The 18,104-nt window shown below is 46.0% G+C and overlaps 1 protein-coding gene across 1 annotated transcript; it reads left to right on the top strand.

Annotated features, from left to right (window-relative positions):
- The first annotated feature begins 503 nt into the window (after positions 1–503).
- On the top strand, positions 504–6,890 carry COQ3 (coenzyme Q3, methyltransferase). The gene is made up of 7 exons (XM_040553410.1): positions 504–674; positions 1,352–1,475; positions 1,834–1,986; positions 2,139–2,238; positions 3,386–3,628; positions 4,797–4,956; positions 6,608–6,890. Exons 1-7 carry the CDS (start codon positions 539–541, stop codon positions 6,802–6,804), a joined length of 1,113 nt encoding a protein of 370 aa, XP_040409344.1. The 5' UTR covers positions 504–538; the 3' UTR covers positions 6,805–6,890.
- The last annotated feature ends 11,214 nt before the right edge of the window (positions 6,891–18,104 follow it).

Genomic DNA, 18,104 nt, shown 5'->3' with positions numbered 1-18,104 from the left:
AGGTGCAGCCGCGGCCATGCGTGGCACTAGGCCAAGGGGAGAGGCCCCACTGCCCGCTGCAGCTAACACAGCCGTGCCTCTGGAGACAGCCTCAGGCGGGTGCTTGCGGCCGTGCCCCTTTGATTTAATTCCATAAGGCGATTCTGGGGGAGGACACGGGAAGAAGCAGCTGAAATTGCTTCGTCTGTCATTTTCTGTGACTTTATGACAGACACGGAGCTCCTGCCAGCCCTGGAGCTTCTCCTCGCTGCCATTTCCCTCACACATCCCCAGACGTCCCATCAACGTGATTTTCCTCCACCTTACACTAAAATAAAAACCCAACAGCTTTGAAACGTTCATTAACAACGTTTTAAATAATTTATTAATAACCTCCAGGAGCGGCCCCACGCAGGGGCAGGCGGCTTTTAACAAGGGACGGGGGGGGGACGGACCGGGCGGGTCGCGGAACGCCGCCGCGCCGCCTCCGTTGCCGCCGGACGCGGGGAGCGAGGAGCGGGGCGGGCCCTGGCGCGGTGCTCGGGCGGCGGCGGCGGCGATGTGGGGCGGCACCGGGGCCGTGTGGGGAAGCGGAGGGGCCATATGGGGCAGCCCCGGGGCCGTACGGGGCGGCAGCGGCCCGCTCCGAGCCATCGCCCGCGCCCTGAGGGGCCGGCGGGCGGCGGCCGCGGGCGGTGAGCGGCGGAGGGGCCGCGGCGGGACCCGGGACCCCCGGGGGGCGCTCGGGGGGTGCGGCCGGGGCTGGGGGCGGCTGTGCGGGGTGTGTGAGGGCGAAGCACGCGTGTGCTGGCAAGGCAGGCCTGGGGAAGGGCTCCGAGAGCGGGCCCTGGGGGGTTTACATGGGTTTCCTCGCCAGTTCGTACAGTGCGGGGGGTGCAACGCGGTGTGCCCTGTTATAAAATGCAGAACCGGAGCCCTGGTGTGTGGGTGTGTGTGTGCCTGTGCGCGACGTGGGCAGAGTAAATGTGAAATCCTCGCCGACTGTGGAACGTTTCAGCTGCGTGAAAAGTTCGTCTGTAAAATGTCACCGTGCGGAGTTGAAGAGCTGGGGTGGTGGAGCAGCGTGTGCTGCCCTGTTTAATGCCCAGGCACGCCTCCAGTAGTACAGTGAGCAAGAGCCTGAGGGTTTGCACAGTTAATATCTCAATAAAACCAGTAAAGCAGTCGTCATGACTTCTAGTGAACCACCGGCTTCCTTTTTCTAATACAATCAGTAGATATTTAAACTGCATAGCGATGAGTGCCACGTGTGTGAGTTCTTCTGGAGCAGCACTGATAAACCAGATTTCTTTGCCTGTGAGCTCTCAGGGCTGATGTTTCCCATCCAGTTGCCGTTCTTTTGTTTATGCAGGTGGCCATGGTGAGCTGTCTTTTCGGACAGGCCCAAGGGCTACTCTGCAGAAGTATAGTCGCAAAGTACAGCTGGAATCCAGTAACGCTCCGCCCGTCTCTGTGACTGAAGTAAAAAGGAGCATGTAAGTAGTGCGACTAAACTAATTTTACATGACAAGGACTATCCTCTTCAATAATAATTTAGTTTTACTTCGTGACTGTGTCGCTTGAAGTAATTTTTACACATCACAAATACAAAGTTTGTTAAAGCCTATTTTTGTTTTACAAGTTACTAATTTAAAAATTACAGGTATGCGGCCATCTGTTTTGGAAGATACATTATACATACAGTGAAGAAGATCTGTTTGCTTTTAATCAAGTATAATGAGTCTCTAAAGGACCATGAATTTTATTTTTTTTTCATTGTCTGATTATGCCGGGTTTGTTTTTCCCATCATATTTCAGGTATTGATTTCATGATACTCAGCTTTCATTATTTAGGCTCACCACGAAGAGACTTTTCAGCACCTCACACTCATCAGTGGATCCAAAGGAGATGAAAAAATTCCAGCTCCTCGCACAGAAGTGGTGGGATGAAGAAGGAGACTATTCAGCCCTTCATTCTATGAATGACATTAGAGTGCCATTTATTAGGTATGGTTTTGAAGACAGATGTTTTATAGGTACTCTGTCTGTGCGACCTCAAAAAACAGAGAATAACAATTACCAATACTTAAGGTAACTCCATATTACATCTATTAAACCACCTTGTATGTTTGGCCTTAATCACATCCCTTTTCTTTCAGAGATACTCTGTTGAACATGAGTAGCAGTTATCATATGGGAAGCCCGCTTTCTGGAATAAAGATTTTGGATGTTGGCTGTGGTGGTGGACTGCTAAGTGAGGTAAGAAACAGGGCGCTCTGTTTCTCTTGTTAAAAAGCATATGAAGTTTTTTAATTGTTTAACTATTATGCTGTTTAATGTCTAATCCTCAGAGGAGGGGCTTTCTCTTTCACGATGGTTTAGTTGCCAAATGTTCTGAAGTATTCTACAAACAGCACAGACTCCTGAGCAGTCTGCAGAAACTTGGGATTGAGAAGTAATTATTTGCAGTGGCTGTATCCTGTCAGTAGACTTTAGGTAGTTTGTAAATTTAGCATGACAGATCTGGCTGAGTTATTCTGGGAACTTCATCAGCATCTGAAGTGAAACGTTGCAAAGGGACCTGAATCTCTCTCTTTTTTTATTTTTTATTTTTCCCTAATACATTCTGAGCAAAATGCTGTGGTCTTTTGACAGTCTGCTCTCTGACAAGACTGGCAACACTGATCTGCTCTGTGGCCTTCTCAGGCTGAATGACCAGTGAATTTCAGGTTGGAATAACATACATGTGGTCATGTTCTGCAGCCTGTTTCAGTTTCAGAAGAGGTGATGACTGAGGTGTTAACCTATGAGTAAGAAGACACTGGAGAAACTTGAGTGACAGCCAAGTGTGATGCTATCCTAGCAAGCATCAGTGTTTAGTTCTCAGCAGTGAGAAAGTACCAGAGATAATCACGCATTAAGTAACCATTAAAAAGATATGAGGATTTACCATTACAGGTGGATGTTAAAGAAAGTAATGACAGTAATTAAATTTGGCATTGTTTTCTCCCCTCTGAATACTATGTTGATTTTTCCTCTTTGTCTTTCCTGTATCTGCGGGTAATAGTGAAGATTTGGTGCAACAAAATGGATTCAGAACAGTTCATTCTGAAAAACAATTTGAATGTATATATTCCAGTGTGTATATATATATATATATATATATATATATATATAAAAAATTCTGTGTTTGAGAAAATTATTCCCCCTCAAGCACTAAATGTGTGTTTTCTCCCCTGTAATAAACATTTAAAACAAAACTGCTGGATCAGCATTCATCATTTATTGTTGTTTGTCTTGTTCCCAGACAGATGTTCTCTGTGTCATTTGTGTACGTTGCAGAGTTGCTGACACCTTTAAGTAAATTGTTTTCATGCAGAGGATAAATTCTACTCTGTATTATTAGCCTCTAGGTAGACTGGGAGCTTCAGTTACCGGAATTGATCCTCTGGAGGACAACATTAGAACAGCAGATCGGCACAAGTCATTTGATCCAGTTCTGGCCAAGAGAATACAGTACAAAGCCAGTTCACTGGAGGAGATTGTGGAAGAGTCTATGGAAACGTTTGATGTAATTGTAGCTTCAGAAGTAGTGGAGCATGTGGCTGACCTTGAAATGTTTATCAAGTGTTGCTCCCAGGTGTTAAAGGTAAGAGAGTTCTTGCTTTCATTATTGGGAATATTTATTCTCTTTTATTATCAAGGCTTTAACTTGAAGCTATGTGAAAACACCGACATCTGCATTCATTCATCCTGAAGTGCTTGAGGTCTGAATCATGCTCTGTAGGTGCCTCCCGTTCTCCTTGATAATGCGAGTACATCTTCCCAACTTTGGGAACCTGAAGTGGGAAGAAATTTGTTTCCCCAGCTCTGCCTTAAAAAGTGTTAATGACATTGCCTAGTGTTGAAATGTTGCTTTGCATCAAGACCTTAATAAATCTACATGCATCTGATTTCATCTAGGTAAGAGGAAGCACGGCAGTGCTGCTGGTGATCAGTGACTATGGCTCGGACTGCATTTAAAACGACTGTAATAACATTTCTGATTCAGCAGAAGCTCCTGGATTGCTTATAAAGGGTCACGATTATGCTTAAGAATAGTCAGGTGTTGTTTTATTCCTTCTGATATAATTTAATTTGCAAAGAATGATGGTAGGTCCAATTCACAAGCAGCATCTTTCTAATCTCTCGGTGCATCTTTCTGGTCATCAGAAAGAATATAGATTATTTGAACAAAACCCTTAACTAGTTTTCAGCCTTTTGGCAACATAGAAGTTATCCTTTATTTCTACCAAAAAGTCTCTTAAGTACTTAGAATTCATTTCTGGTTTTGTTTTTTGTCCCTGTAATCATTATAACAAACACTATGTTTGTTATAATCAGTCCTCAGTCTCATCAGCCCATCAGTCTCTCATAAGTTAAGCAGTGTTGCATGTTTTACTTCAGTTTTAATTAGAAAAATAAAACAGAATTATAGTAGACATTGTAGAGGCCTTACACCTTTCTTTTATTAATTTCGTGGGCAATATTATAAGTGACTTTGTTATTTATTTATTTTTTTGGCAAAGAAAAGGTTTACAGACCATCCAAGACTTCGGTTATGTTAACTTTTGGAGGACTACCAAGTGACACTCTTATATTCTGACTTTTTATTGTATTTGTATGCTTGTAAATACCTGTCCTGGGATGAAATTAGTTCTTACTCTTGCAGCATATAGACTTGGAGATAGACAAGTATTGTGTTTTAATGCAAGTAAACTTGCAATTTGTTTTCAATTAAATATTCTCCTAACTGAACATTTTAATATTTTAATTAGCCCGAAGGTTCTTTATTCATTACTACAATCAATAAAACACAGTTGTCCTATATCCTGGGAATTGTGGTCGCAGAGAAAATAGTAGGCATCGTACCAGAAGGAACGCACGACTGGGAGAAGTTTGTTCCGCCTGAAGAGCTGCAACGCCTGCTGGAATCGCGTAAGTACGAGGCCAGGTGATGGGAACGCAGAGAGAGACTCAGATGCTCACTGGAGAAATGGCAAGGGGATGAGATAGGTGGGGTGGTCGCTACCAACAACACACAGCTTTTCCTGTGTGAGCTGCAGACTTATGTTAAGTATCACTTCTGGTTTAAAGGCACTGCTGCTTGCTGGCTTTTGCATAAAGTGAATAAACAAAATGGAGTCTTACAAATGCAGAGAATACTCAAACAAAGTCACCATTACAGCTGCCCCGCTGTTTGATAGCCTAAGGGAAAAGGCCAAGCAAGGTTTTCCATCCTGTCCTGATGGCAGGATGTGCGCCCTGAAGTGATTCATATCCTCCAGGTCTGGCTTCAGAAAATGACAGTATTGGCACTCCAGAGCTGCTCTGCTGCCACTGCTTTGTTTGTCATCTCCCTGTTGGGAGCAGTGTTTTTGTTTTTGGTTGCTGCTCCATGTTCTTGATTTTACTATGTCACTAAAAGATTTCTTTAAGAATGTGAAGATGAAACCTACCACAAATTCATTAGTCAGTTGTTGACAAACTGCACCATGCTGATTTGAACAAATAATTGAATTTCTGTGGTTTGATTGCTTTTAAAATAGACAAAGCACCGAGCTGGGAAGAGTTTGCTCATTGCCCTCCTTCTCTGCAGGTATTTTAAAAACTTCTCACCCAATATTTCACTTTGCTTTAGTTCTCTGTAAAGAACCTGGAGTATGAGTTGAGTTATTCTCCCAGTAAGGATCATGACTAATACCTGTTGGTGGTTCTTTCCATTCTCTCTTCAGAAGGAGAAGCAGGTGCAGTGGAGTGATTTGTTTTGAGAGGGTGTTTGTTTGCTGCCTTGTCTCGTGCATCCCCCTGGGACGCAGCACAGTCATGCAGTGAACTTAGAGCTGCTCAGCAGGGAGTGCTAAATCCCTCTGCTTGTGTTGAGTCCTTGATTGTGTTCTTCTGCCTTTCCTGTATTTCCCATTCTAAAGGGAATCTGCAAAACCCTTCCAAAGACTTGCACACGTTTTGATTTTGAAGTATATGGTGTCGATCTGAAGAATGTGTCTGCCTACAGAAAACGTTACTGTTCACCAGAATGTGGTGGTGTGAAGCTGGGGTTCCTAGCAGGCCACTTTGCAGTGGCTCACCATGTCGCGTGGCAATGGGATGTGGCCTGGCACAGCGCTCCTGCTGCTGCCACCAACAGCAAGGACCAGCTATCACCAGTGCTGCCAGTGGTGATGCTGCTGTCACTGCTTCTGGTGGTATCTTAGAATCACAGAATCGTCTAGGTTGGAAGAGACCTCCAAGATCATCTAGTCCAACCTCTGAGCTAACACTAACAAGGCCTCCACTAAACCATATCACTAAGCTCTACAACTAAACGTCTTTTAAAGACCTCCAGGGATGGTGACTCAACCACTTCCCTGGGCAGCCCATTCCAATGCCCAACAACCCTTTCAGTAAAGAAGTTCCTCCTAATATCCAACCTAAACCTCCCCTGGTGCAACTTTAAAAAACAAGCTTGTGAAGCACTGTCCACAGCTCAGTGGAAGAATTTCAGACTTGCCTTTCTAAAGTGCTTTGTGTGGCAGTGACCTAGAATATTTGAAAACCCCAGTTGCTGTATGCCTTCTTACTTTTCTAGATGGCTTCTCAGTTCAGGCTGTGAACGGGATGTTGTACAACCCCCTCACGAGGTCGTGGAGCTGGATGGAAAGCACGAGCATTAACTATGCGATGCACGCCGTGAAATCTGGTGCTGAGGGACGGTCAAGCCCAACAGAGTCTCTGTCAGAGATGGAAAGCGAGCAGCGCTCAGCCACAGCTGGCACCAGCGTGTGACCGTCTGAGATGCGTGCTGATGGACTGCCCCAGGAACAGAAAAGGTTTTACACAGATGGACATAATAAAGCCTTTTGTAACAACGAGCTTGCTGTTTGCATTAATAATGCTGACGCTATTTTGGCCAAATATTTTCGGGCAGTCCCAGGAATAAAACAAGCGCCCATTATCTCAGGAATCGTTTAAGACTGAAAGGAGCAAAGCTTTTGAAGAATAAGTATTTTTATGAGAAAGTAGTTTCAAATTAATCTGTCAAGAGCCTCCCTCCAAGCTATTATGTGCGATGGTGTTTGTGTGTGATCTGAGGAAAACCCAGATCTCCAGAGAATGATAGCTTAAGTGTAGAGTGAGTTTGAAAACACAGTGTATGAGAACTGAAATGCTTTATGTATATCTGTTACACAAGTGAGTCAGTTAAAATATACAAAACACTTCAAAAAACACAAACACCACTCGTTTCCATATTATGCTCCCTCCCTGAGAGGGAAAAGATAAAGAGAGCAGCAAACCTTTTCTGTCGGGTCGTGCTATTTCTGGAGTTGATGTGAGCTGACTGCAGTGGAAGAAGAATCTCCTAGCCCAGAATGCCTCTGTTGTCAGAAGTCTTACCACCATAAAAGTACTTCATCTGCGCCTCTTGTTTCAACCTTCTTCTTCTACCTGAATAAAAGGAGCAACCAGAGCTTTACGCTTGAAAAATGACACATTAGCAATCTATCCTAGAATTGCAATGCCATACCTATTCAGATATTAAGTCCTGGTGCCAGGGTAAGGGAAACTGTTAATCTGCTCTGAAATAGGACTTTCTAAATAAAATATGTTATGTGTGTTTATGGTTGTATCTCCTTCTCTCTCTTTCTCTCAGCTTGTATGCAGGTAGAGAGGTGGGCTGGCCGTGCTTTTCTAACTTTCAGTTTGCAGGGATGAAAACTAAGCTTTTTTTTCTGTTATTCAGGCATTCCTATTGTGGTAGAGGCTTGGTGGGCTAAATAACACGTTTGCATTATTGCTGTTTTGCTGCATGATACCTTGAAATCAATGTTTCATGATGGATCTGATGATGTGCATAAGAATGTAGTTAATTGATAATGTAAGTAATAGCATTCATAGATACAAATACTGAAAAGGATTCTCTAGCATGAACTTTTCTATGACAGTAAATTTTGTTTTGTAATACCTGGGCAATAGTTTGGCTTTTGGTAAGAAAAATTCCTAAGTTCAGTGACGGAGAGGGCACTGTGTCGATAAGGAAATTGTTCCAAAAGTTCGTCAGTTGAAATGGTTTAACCTCAGATTCTAGCCAGTGATGTCCTAACATCTTCATTATTTTTTTTTTAGGTTAAGGACCTCTGCTGTCAGCTGTCTTTTTTTTTTTTTTTTTTGTAAATGCAGTTGCTGTAGTTTTGAGTCAAGTTGTCCCTTAATCTCAGTCTATTTATTCAAGAGAAAATTATCTCTACAGCTAATACTGTCACAGTGTAAGTTTCTGAATTTGTATAAAATTTTGTAGTAAGCACCTGAATCCATTCCAGTTTTTGCCCTTCCTTTTTGTAGCGTGACAGTGGAGATGGATGCAGTATGTGAGCTGTCTGCAGGAGTAACTCATTCTGCTTCTGCCTGACCTTATTCTTTTGCATAGGAGTCTTTGCTCCCTTGGTCATGTGTGCAAAGTAGGGCATAGTGTTTGGGAGACAAGTGACACTGGGAAAAACGTGAAGCCGCAGCAGATAACTGGCGGGCTTTGTTCCTAGCTGTGTGTTTAGGCATTTTAAACTCTGTGGTTTGAGTTCCCCATGCCAAGTAACCAACTTCAGTCTATATGACAACTATATGACTTTCAAATCTCATCAACAGTGAATTGAAATAATACCTGAAAAGCACTTAGACCTGGACAGTTTCCTGCAGAAGCCCACTGGAAACATTCCACAAGAGAGATAATACCCCACGTGCCTGCTTGCTTTGAAACCAATCAGGTAAAATATGATTAAAGTAGTTAAAACTGGGATAGAGCAGCTGATTCTAGCTTGCTTTAAAAGTCTTAAATCCAAATATTTATGTAAGCACCTGTTATCCTGTCCTTTCTCATCCTTGCTTGTTGCTTACTTGTATTTGTCGTTAAGTTGTGAGCTGCCTGGGGAAGGATCTGGTTTTGTTTGTTTGGACTGGTATTTCTATTGTGTCTAGCACAAAAAGCCCTTGATACTGCTTGGGTTCTCTGCCCAGGCTCACAGAAGAGCTCATGTACCTAATTAACAGTGGCTGGCATTTAAGCAACAGGCACGTGGGCCTGATTGTCCATGGATCCTCCTGTTGATGAAAACCTTAGCACGGATGCTGCTGCTGCTGCTGCTGCTGCTACATGTGTGTAGGAGCCCTGCCAACATAGGAGAGCTTAGCGGGTAGTGTGGGCTGCTTGAACGGGTCTCTGTAACCATGGCATCTCTCCAAACGTCCCCATGTGTCCCATCCTTGTGGTGGTTTCACCCTGAGGGGCACCTCAGGTTCGACATGCCCCTCTCTCAGCCCACCTCAAAAGATCAGGGGGAGAAAACATGATGAAAAAAGGCTTGTGGGTTGGGATAAGGACAGGAACATCCCTCAACAATTACCATCACAGACAAAACTGACTCGGCATAAGGGAGATTAATGTAATTTATTGCCTATCACTAGCAGACTACAACAGTAAGAAAACAAAAGCAAACTAAAAACACCTTCTCCCCCTCCACCCACACTCTTCCACCTCCTCCCCCGAGCAGCACAGGGGAACAGGGGCTGCGGTCAGTCCTTAACACTCATCTCTGCTGCTCCTTCACAGTCACTCTCTGCCCCTGCTCCACGTGGGGTCCCTCCCACGGGATGCCGTCCTTCCGGAACTGAGCCTGCAGGGGCTGCCCACAGGCAGCAGCTCTTCAAGACCTGCTCCCACATGGCTCCGTACCACGGGGTCCATCCATCCGTCAGGAGCAAACTGCTCCAGCACGGGTCCCCCACGGGCGGCAGCTCCCCCCAGACCCCCTGCTCCTGCGTGGGCTCCTCTCCACGGGCTGCAGCTCCGGCCCGGGGCCTGCTCCTGCGGGGGCTCTCCATGGGCCGCAGCCTCCTCCAGGCCACATCCACCTGCTCCACCGGGGGCTCCTCCACGGGCTGCAGCGTGGAGATCTGCTCCATGTGGGACCCATGGGCTGCAGGGGGACAGCCTGCTCCACCAGGGGCCTCTCCACAGGCCGCAGGGGAACTGCTGCTGTGTGCCTGGAGCACCTCCTGCCCTCCTGCTGCACTGACCTTGGGGTCTGCAGGGCTGGTGCTCACTCCTGTCTCCCAGCTGCTGTTGTGCTGCAGTTCTTTCCCCTTCCTTAAATCTGCTCTGCCAGAGGCCCAACCAGTATCTCTTCCTGGCTCAGCTCTGGCCAGCGGCAGGTCCCTTTGGATCCGACTGGAGCTGGCTCTACTCTGACCTGGGGCAGCTGCTGGGCTCTGCTCACAGAGGCCACTTCTGCAGCCCCCCACTACCAAACCCTTGCCACATAAACCCAGCATAATCCTCAGTCCTCAATTTTTCTCTCCTGGTAGAAAATCCTAATTATATTCTGGCTGTATTTTATCCCTCTGGTTAAAGCAACCTATTTCTAAGCTAGAAAGTAAATGATAGCACTAGAGATAACTCTAGTGTGATATAAAATACTGCAAGGATATCTTATTCATTGCTTTTTTTTTCTTTTCAAATAAAGATCCTTGACTAAAAAAATAAAATCCTTGCTTTATTCGTAATTGTGCATCCTGACACAATATAATCAAGTTCAGTACTACGCACTGAACATGTACTACCTATTCATGCTGGTTAAACTTTTTTCCTTAAAATTTGTGATTGGAAACACAGTCTTAGCCTAGCTGCTGTGGAAATTTAGTAGCTGCTATTGAAGTGGACAGGAATTAAATCAAATAAATTTGCAAATCTTTGGCTTTCATTTTGCAAGTTGTTCATGAGTAAGGAGCCATAGCTCTGAAGCTTACAAGAATAGCAGTAGTAGGGGACAAAAAATAATAATAATAAAAGGCATATAGCACCAGGTAGACACCTGGGACTAGGGGTAAGGCAAGGGTGATTCTTGCCTTGAGATTGGGAAAAACGTCAAATTTGGGGCTTACTCTTTTTCAGCTTCTGTATTATTTCTGGTTGTTAACCCTTGACTCTCCTGTTCCCAGCTATTTATTTCTACAACACAGCAAATCAGAGCAAGGAGCTGAGCTGGTTAAAAGGTGCGACAGAGCAAGCTCTGTTCTGGCTGGTGTCAGCTGCTCTCCCTCCTCAGTCCACACAGTACCACCTCATTGCTGAGTCTGATGCTTGTCCGAGTTGTCTGTGCACTGATTTTTTTTTGGTGTTTTTCCTCTTTTTGGGGGGGCAGTGGTGGTTCTGCTGTTCATTGAGCTGAATGTTCCCGCTGTCGAGCACCAGCTGGGGTAGTGGGAGCACGTGGCCAGGGCTGCGGCACAATGGCCCCTCGAGTGGCAGTAAGCTTTTAGCAAGCTCGGTTTCCCTTGTGGAAGTGCGCTTTCAGATAATAATTGCAACATTAATTGCCCTCCAGCCTAATCTGAGTCATATGAGATCCTTGAAGAGATTTGCATTGAATTTCCTTTTTAAATAAAAACAGAACCTGAAGTTTGCACGATGCTTTATTGCGCTGTCTCATTGCCCATTGTTCTCTTGTGGCCAAGTGACTTTTCCTGACCATTTTAACAGCACTTTAAAATTTCTTTACATGTGTTTTCACAAGCACCCTGTGTCTGTTCCCTAGGGAATGGAAAAGAAGAGGTAGAAATTAGTCGGAACAGAAAAGCATAGTGACTGTGAGTGGAAATAAGAATAGAGACTATCTTGTAGAATATTTTTCTGAAAACGGCTTCTGAAGTTCTTTCATTATGTTGAAATACCAGCTTTAATTAAAAGAGAGAGAAAAAAGAGCTTTTTCCACATACTTCCAAGAAATACTTGAAAGGAATAATTGCATACAGTCTAGAGGTTCAAAAGCCAATAGGCCCAGCTTCTATAATTAACTGGTCTGATGAAGCAGGCTGGAGGAGAAAGACAGACAGAACATGAGCCACCCTGTGAGTGTTGGTAACGTAGCTGCGGTGATTTGAGAGGAACCCAGGAGCACCTGGACTGCAGGACAGCACTGAAGAGCCGAAACCATAGAGGGAAGAACAGCGACTGCTGGAAGAGAAATGTGATTCTGGGAAGCAACTGCAATGTGAAACAACAGTACGTGGGGCAGCCAGCTTCAACTGTGCCTTGCAAGAGGAACTATGGACGGCTGGGAGAGTGCCTCTTTGTCAGATTACAGCGCAACAGGTCCTGTATTCACAGCCTGCCACGTGTTTGTGAATTAACCCCTGGTGCCTTGTACCAAATACCTATGTCCTTTCTGAGTTCCTGGAAAGGAAAAGTGGGCTCCTCTAGCTTCAAACTGTGTATTGGTCACTCGTTGCTCATGAGGAGCTGCCAGCTCCCTCATTCATGGGAAGACTACCGAGAGGCAGAGCCTGCCGCCCCCATCTTCCCATGTCTCCCTGTTTCCCATCAGTATAGCCCACAAGTGCACAGCTGAGTAAGCAGGCATGGTGTGCCCGTTTCTCAGGCAGGTAAGCTGAGGCACAGAGCTGTGAGTGGCTGTGGGCACCTCGCTGGAGCTGGCAGCAGAGCAGCACTCAGGCTCACGGCTTTTGGCGCAGGGCTCGCTGTGCCAAACAGCGCAGCAAGGGAGCAGCAACATTTAGTACGCAATTATCCTTCAGCATCTCTAAAGCAGGCTTTGTGGTTTGCTGCCTTCTGCGCTGTCTCAGAATAACTTTCTGTGTTTCCAACCTACTGTGAATTTTATTGCATTGTCTCCTGCTTCACGATGGGATAAGTGACCAAAAAATCGTTCCCATTATGTAATGCATGTCTTGCCATTGTAACCACATATCTTTTCCTAGCTCCCCTCCAATGGAAGGTAGGACATTGCTTTACAACCCTTTCAAAAACAATTAATTCTGCTTGGACTGAAGACTTACATAGATTTGAATACAAATAACATTATTTTCAGATGATGTTTTCAACCTGTATTTCCCCTGTTTCCCCCAGGCTGTAGGATAAAACTAATCATTTAATATTCTAGCTAACAGTAGACCTTCGTATTGACATACTCAGGCCCCATTTGCTTGAAGCAATATGATGTCATGTTTTAATCTAGCCTGAAGGGTTGGGGCATCACCCAGGATGTAAAATCACCTGACCTGTCTTGGCTTGTCCATACATTAATTGCACAGCCACCTCTGCTGATGACATCAGCGCGTTAGGAATTCAGGATATACACTTTGATCTGCATTTTATCGTGCTTTTATTCCCACACGGAGTCACTCCAGTGATGTAATCAATACTCACTTTTCCTAAAAAATACATTTTTTTCCTGCTTAAAAGGATTGTGAAGACCATTAGTGTTCCATTAATAAATTTGAAACCTCTCTTGTGTCCTCATGGGTTGGGCAAACTGAAAAAAAACCTGAAACAATTGAGAGATTAAAACACTAATATTTTCTTGAAATAAAGTAATTGCATTATAAGAACTTATAATACCAGAAGATACAGAAGAAGATTTGTTGTGTTTATTGTCCTGAATTAGAATAAGCACATACAATCTGAAGACATAAACATGAAAGTAAACAATAAAATAAAAATAAGACTTGAAAAAAAAAGTGTTCACACCACATACGTAACTGTGAAAGAGTGAGTAATGAATAACAGCATGCTGGATTTCAGTCCATTCTTTTTATTGATTATCAGCCCTATAGAACATACAAGAAACTTCCACAGGGGCACGTCTGTCAGGAGACTGACCCCGAACGCCCTGTGGAAAGGGCAGCCCCGGCACTGGATCCTGGGGCTTACCGCCCAGCTTTGCCTTCCCGCTGTTGGACGGTCACAACTCGGTGCCTTTCTACCCTTGTCCCCCACCAACAAATCCAAAGGGGGTCCCCAAGGGATGTTAAAAACCAACAAACCCCGATATTGTTCTTCCTAAGTGAAGCCATGGCATATTTCCTCAGAACACCAGAGAAAGGCGCCCCGTGTTGACCAGCTCCCTCCCCCAGAACAGCATTTCTCTGTACACCCCCGCGAGGAGACGTCCTGCCAAAGCTTCCTGTAGAAGGTGTCCGCTAAGGAGAAATGCACGTGGAGGACGAGGTCCAGCTCACACCGCAACGGCTGCTGCCAAAGTGCTCCGGAAACAGCCTGTTTTTTCCTTCTGCGGAGGAAGGATGAGACGTCAGGTGAACCTAGGTGCCAACGTGTCTGGAGCTGCAGTCAGGTGAGGTGGTGGTCTCCCAGGAAAGGACAAGGGAGGGAGGGAGCTACGTGGGCTGAAGGACCTCACGGTGGGTACAGGAAGACATTTCAAACGGCCCGTCTAGGCAGGACAGCACTCCTGTGCAGGCTGTGCAGCACCTCTCTTGTTGCATCTTACCCGTTGGTAAGGGGAAAGCTTCTGGCTGTAGTGCTGTTCGACGAGCAACTACTTCCAGAACCAAATTCACAATAAACCACAGCCCTGCTGTCTGCTCTGGTGCCCATCAATTCACTCCCAGGGGATGCAGACAGTAGGTCAGTGGCTCTGCCGCTGTCTCTTCCATCTGTCTTTATTTCCAGAGCTCCTGGGACACGAAACAACAGCCTTGGCCTCAGGGACGCAGCCTCTGAAATGGGCTCTCCTCCTCCCTTTGCCATCCCTGCTAATTCTCTGCCTGCCAGCAGCTGGGAGCTGATTTGCAGACAAATGTGCTGCGCTGAAATGACCTGGTCATTTCAAATGTGCTGGTCAGATGTGCTGCTCACGGCTCCTGTCACCTTGCCCTGGACTGGCAGGGTGCGCGTTCGCTATGGGTACGTCGCTCTGTTCTGCAGGGTGTGCAGCAGCTAGCGCTTATGGCAGTGAGCTGCCAGCCTGAGCATTTCCATCTGCAGAAAGCAGGAGGTTTCATGAACAATTTTTTTTTTTCCCTAAAGCAAGGAACACTGAGTTGTTTTCATCATCTGGGGCAGTCCCGTGGTGTGAGTCACCTCCAAAAGTGGCTTCGTGTATCAGGAGGTGTGAGGGAAACTCTGGGATTTAACATATAGGTATAGCAGAGAAGCAGTAGTTTAGATTCTGGATGTTTTGCATCTTCTCTTTATCTGTAGGCTTGCATTTAATTAAAGTTATCATTAACCCCTTTTTTACATCCAAACTGAGATGCACCATGAACATTTTGCAGCTATACCTTGGCTATTTTTATCTGAATAATTAAAGAGATGTGTATATGAAACTCAAGCTGCCCAGTGATCATTAATATTACAACAAAACAAATCCTGGCAGCAACCAGCGGCTGTTTCAAAAGGAACTCGGAGAGCCTGCCGGCTATGACAAGCCCCTTTTCACCCTCTCTTAAACTCAGCCCTCACCACAAAACCCGATCAGATGTCTTCTGCAGGCAAGGGCATGGTAAACGGGCAGTTTAAAGCAGAACAAAAGCATCTCCATATCACTTGAGCCTTCCCAGAGGATGCTCTGCCAGCACAAAAAATGGGAGGCCATACCTGAGCAGCAGTGACACCACTTTGGCTGGGGACACCAGGTTACCCCACATCAGCACCCCACAGTGGTTTCGCTACAGGCAGAGCATCCCTGGGCAGCATTTGCAGGAGAATTTCCTCCAAGTGCCCCAAGGGCAGAATGATTGCTTAACACCACGTAGCCTCGGGAATAAGCAGAAAAACAATCTGTACAAGTTAATGGAGCTGTTAAAAGCTCCACTTTGCCCAAGCTCTGGCCACTGGGAAGAAAGAGAGGGTAGGAGCCGTGGGCATTACTGATGTGGGAGATGAGCAAACGGGTGGCCCTGTTTCTTACAGCTCTGGGGGAGATGTGGCGAGAGAAGCTCTGCTCTCCAAAACTGACCAGCAGCATTAGAGGACAGCAAACCTGAGGGCAAGACATTCCACAATACCTGATTTTGAGAAGGGTGGTGAGGTCTCAGGCACCAGATGCACAGGGCAGCTGCTGGGGATGTGGCTCTGTGCAAAGCCTGTATGGGCTGGATGCCTGCCGCAGCTCCACGGGCAGCCCACCATATTCACCATGGATGGGTTTTAAGAGGTACAGGGAACCCATAGGCACCACAGGAAAAAAACAGTACTGTAGTGAAGAATAATTTTTCACCAATACACAGCATGTGGTAACGCTGATGCCTTTACTAGTGCCTCCCTGCCCCCAAGTGAAACAGCAGACTTCAGGACACTGGTGGAGGAAAAATTTGTCTTGCTATGTAACAAAGTAGGCTTAGATTTACGTTAACTGGAAAAATCTGCTTGCTTTATTCTATTAGTCTCTCTTCCTTTAGAACAGACTACTGATAAATGGACACTTTTACATATTAGATCTTGTTTTGCCCTGTGTGATGTATCACTGCTCAACACTGCACTGCTGTTGGTGTGGGTTTGCAGCCATACAGACACGTGGGTGCACCACTAATTGTTCTGATTTTTTCTCACTCCAAAACCTGAGACAATCGCAGAATCATAGAATTGACATGGTGGTTACATGTACACCATTGAAACGTCAGCAAAGGCAGGAGCTGGAGTATCCACACAAAGCACTGACCTTCCGAGCATGAACTGCAGTGATGCTTCCTTCAAAGCACCAGGACCCCTTACCTTGTCTGGGGCAGCACCGAGGGGTGAAGGATTTAATGCCTCCTTCCCACCGCCCTCTCCCTCACAGCTCATTGCCACTTGTGCTGACACTGATCCAAAACACAGATTTTAGGAGAGCTCAATTGCCTCTGAAAGTGCAGCAGCTGCCATGTGGATGCCCAAGGCCTTTCCCTGCCCTCCCAGAAGCTCAGATCCCATCTGTAATTGGATCGCTCTTATCTGCACCACAGCAAGCACTTCCCTTGCAGCAGCAAAAGCTGAGACTGGCTACCAACCTGCAAGAGTCCAGATTTATTGGGCTATTTGCCACTTGAAACAAATCTTCCGCCTGAGATTTGCAGGTGCTGTAGTAGAGAAAAGAGCTTTCCTTCTTTGCCTCTTCTCTGCCCTAACAAAACTCATGCTGCCAATGATCGACTGTGGCATGAAACTGCTCCCGCTCTCACTTCCCACTTGTACTTTACTATTTGTGCATTGTCTGTAGTGTGGGTTGGTCCCAGAGCTGTGAAGAAGGTGCTCTGACACCAGCTCACTAAGAATTAGGGCCAAGGAGTGCAGCAGGGTTTGGAGGGAGCACCTGGTGTGTGGAGTGAGGTTTGCTGAGTCCCTTGGGATCTCTCTGCTCCTGTTAATTGTTGAGAGTGGGGTGTCAGCATGGGCAGGCACTCCGTGTCAGACATGGGGCTCTGTGACCTCTGGCTGCTGAACACCAGTAAACAACAACCCAAAAGTGGGAAATAAAAGGAAAATCTGCAAGGAGCTACTGCAGGGAAGTGTCCTGAGCACAGCATCTCTCCTGGTGAGTGACAGCAGATCCTCACTCTTACTGATGTTGCCCAACAGAGCAAAATGGAAAACTGTCCACTGCCATCACCTGGAGAAGGCATCACACAGACCTGAACCCCACGGCTTACTGCACGGCCATGCTGTCAGCTCAGGGCTCTTCTCTTCCTTGTCTGCTTTTCTGACCTGCCTTATATCCTGAGGCAAAGCGTCTACAAAGCTCTGGTCACAGACCCACTCCATGCCCTGCTGGGCAGTGCAGGTTCTTCCATTTGTGGGATGAATGGTCACTTTTGTAACCCCTAGTAATGGGATAAAATATCTAACTTGTGGAAGCTTTTTGGAGCAACTGTGTATGCAGCATAGCATTTCATGAAGGGCTAAGTACTTGGTCAGTGATCGTAACCCAAAGAAGGGTACCTGTCAGCATCTGAGGGCTGGTGCGATGCACAGGGCCATGGATCTTCTGCAGAAGATGAAGCCAAGTCCTGCCTGTGGTGTGCTGCGGCCCTGGGGCCCCAGAGCAGCAGCAGCGAGGCTGGAGGTGAGGGGCAGCACTCAACTTGCCATGCTCCCACACATGTGCTAGTAAAACTGTGATGAGGTATTTGTTTTAAATTCGTTTTGCTGCTCTTGTTCTATACCTTTCTACATTTAGAGGGGAGATTTAGATTAGAGGTTCAGAGGAAATTTTTCACTCAGAGCACGGTGAGGCACTGGAACAGGTTGCCTGTGGATGCCCCATCCCTGGAGGTGTTCAAGGCCAGGCTGGATGGGGCTT

This window comes from Cygnus olor, chromosome 3 (genome assembly GCF_009769625.2).
Source record: "Cygnus olor isolate bCygOlo1 chromosome 3, bCygOlo1.pri.v2, whole genome shotgun sequence".
Taxonomy (NCBI): domain Eukaryota; kingdom Metazoa; phylum Chordata; class Aves; order Anseriformes; family Anatidae; genus Cygnus; species Cygnus olor.
Note: the sequence above shows the minus strand (reverse complement) of the source record. Positions and strands in the feature narration are given on the sequence as shown.

Excerpts from the sequence above, each read along its gene's own strand:
- COQ3 (XM_040553410.1), top strand. The coding sequence starts at position 539 with ATGTGGGGCGGCACCGGGGCCGTGTGGGGAAGCGGAGGGGCCATATGG. Across the intron at positions 675-1,351 it reads GCGGGCGGCGGCCGCGGGCG|GTGGCCATGGTGAGCTGTCT; the intron begins GTGAGCGGCGGA and ends TTGTTTATGCAG. Across the intron at positions 2,239-3,385 it reads GTGGTGGACTGCTAAGTGAG|CCTCTAGGTAGACTGGGAGC; the intron begins GTAAGAAACAGG and ends CTGTATTATTAG.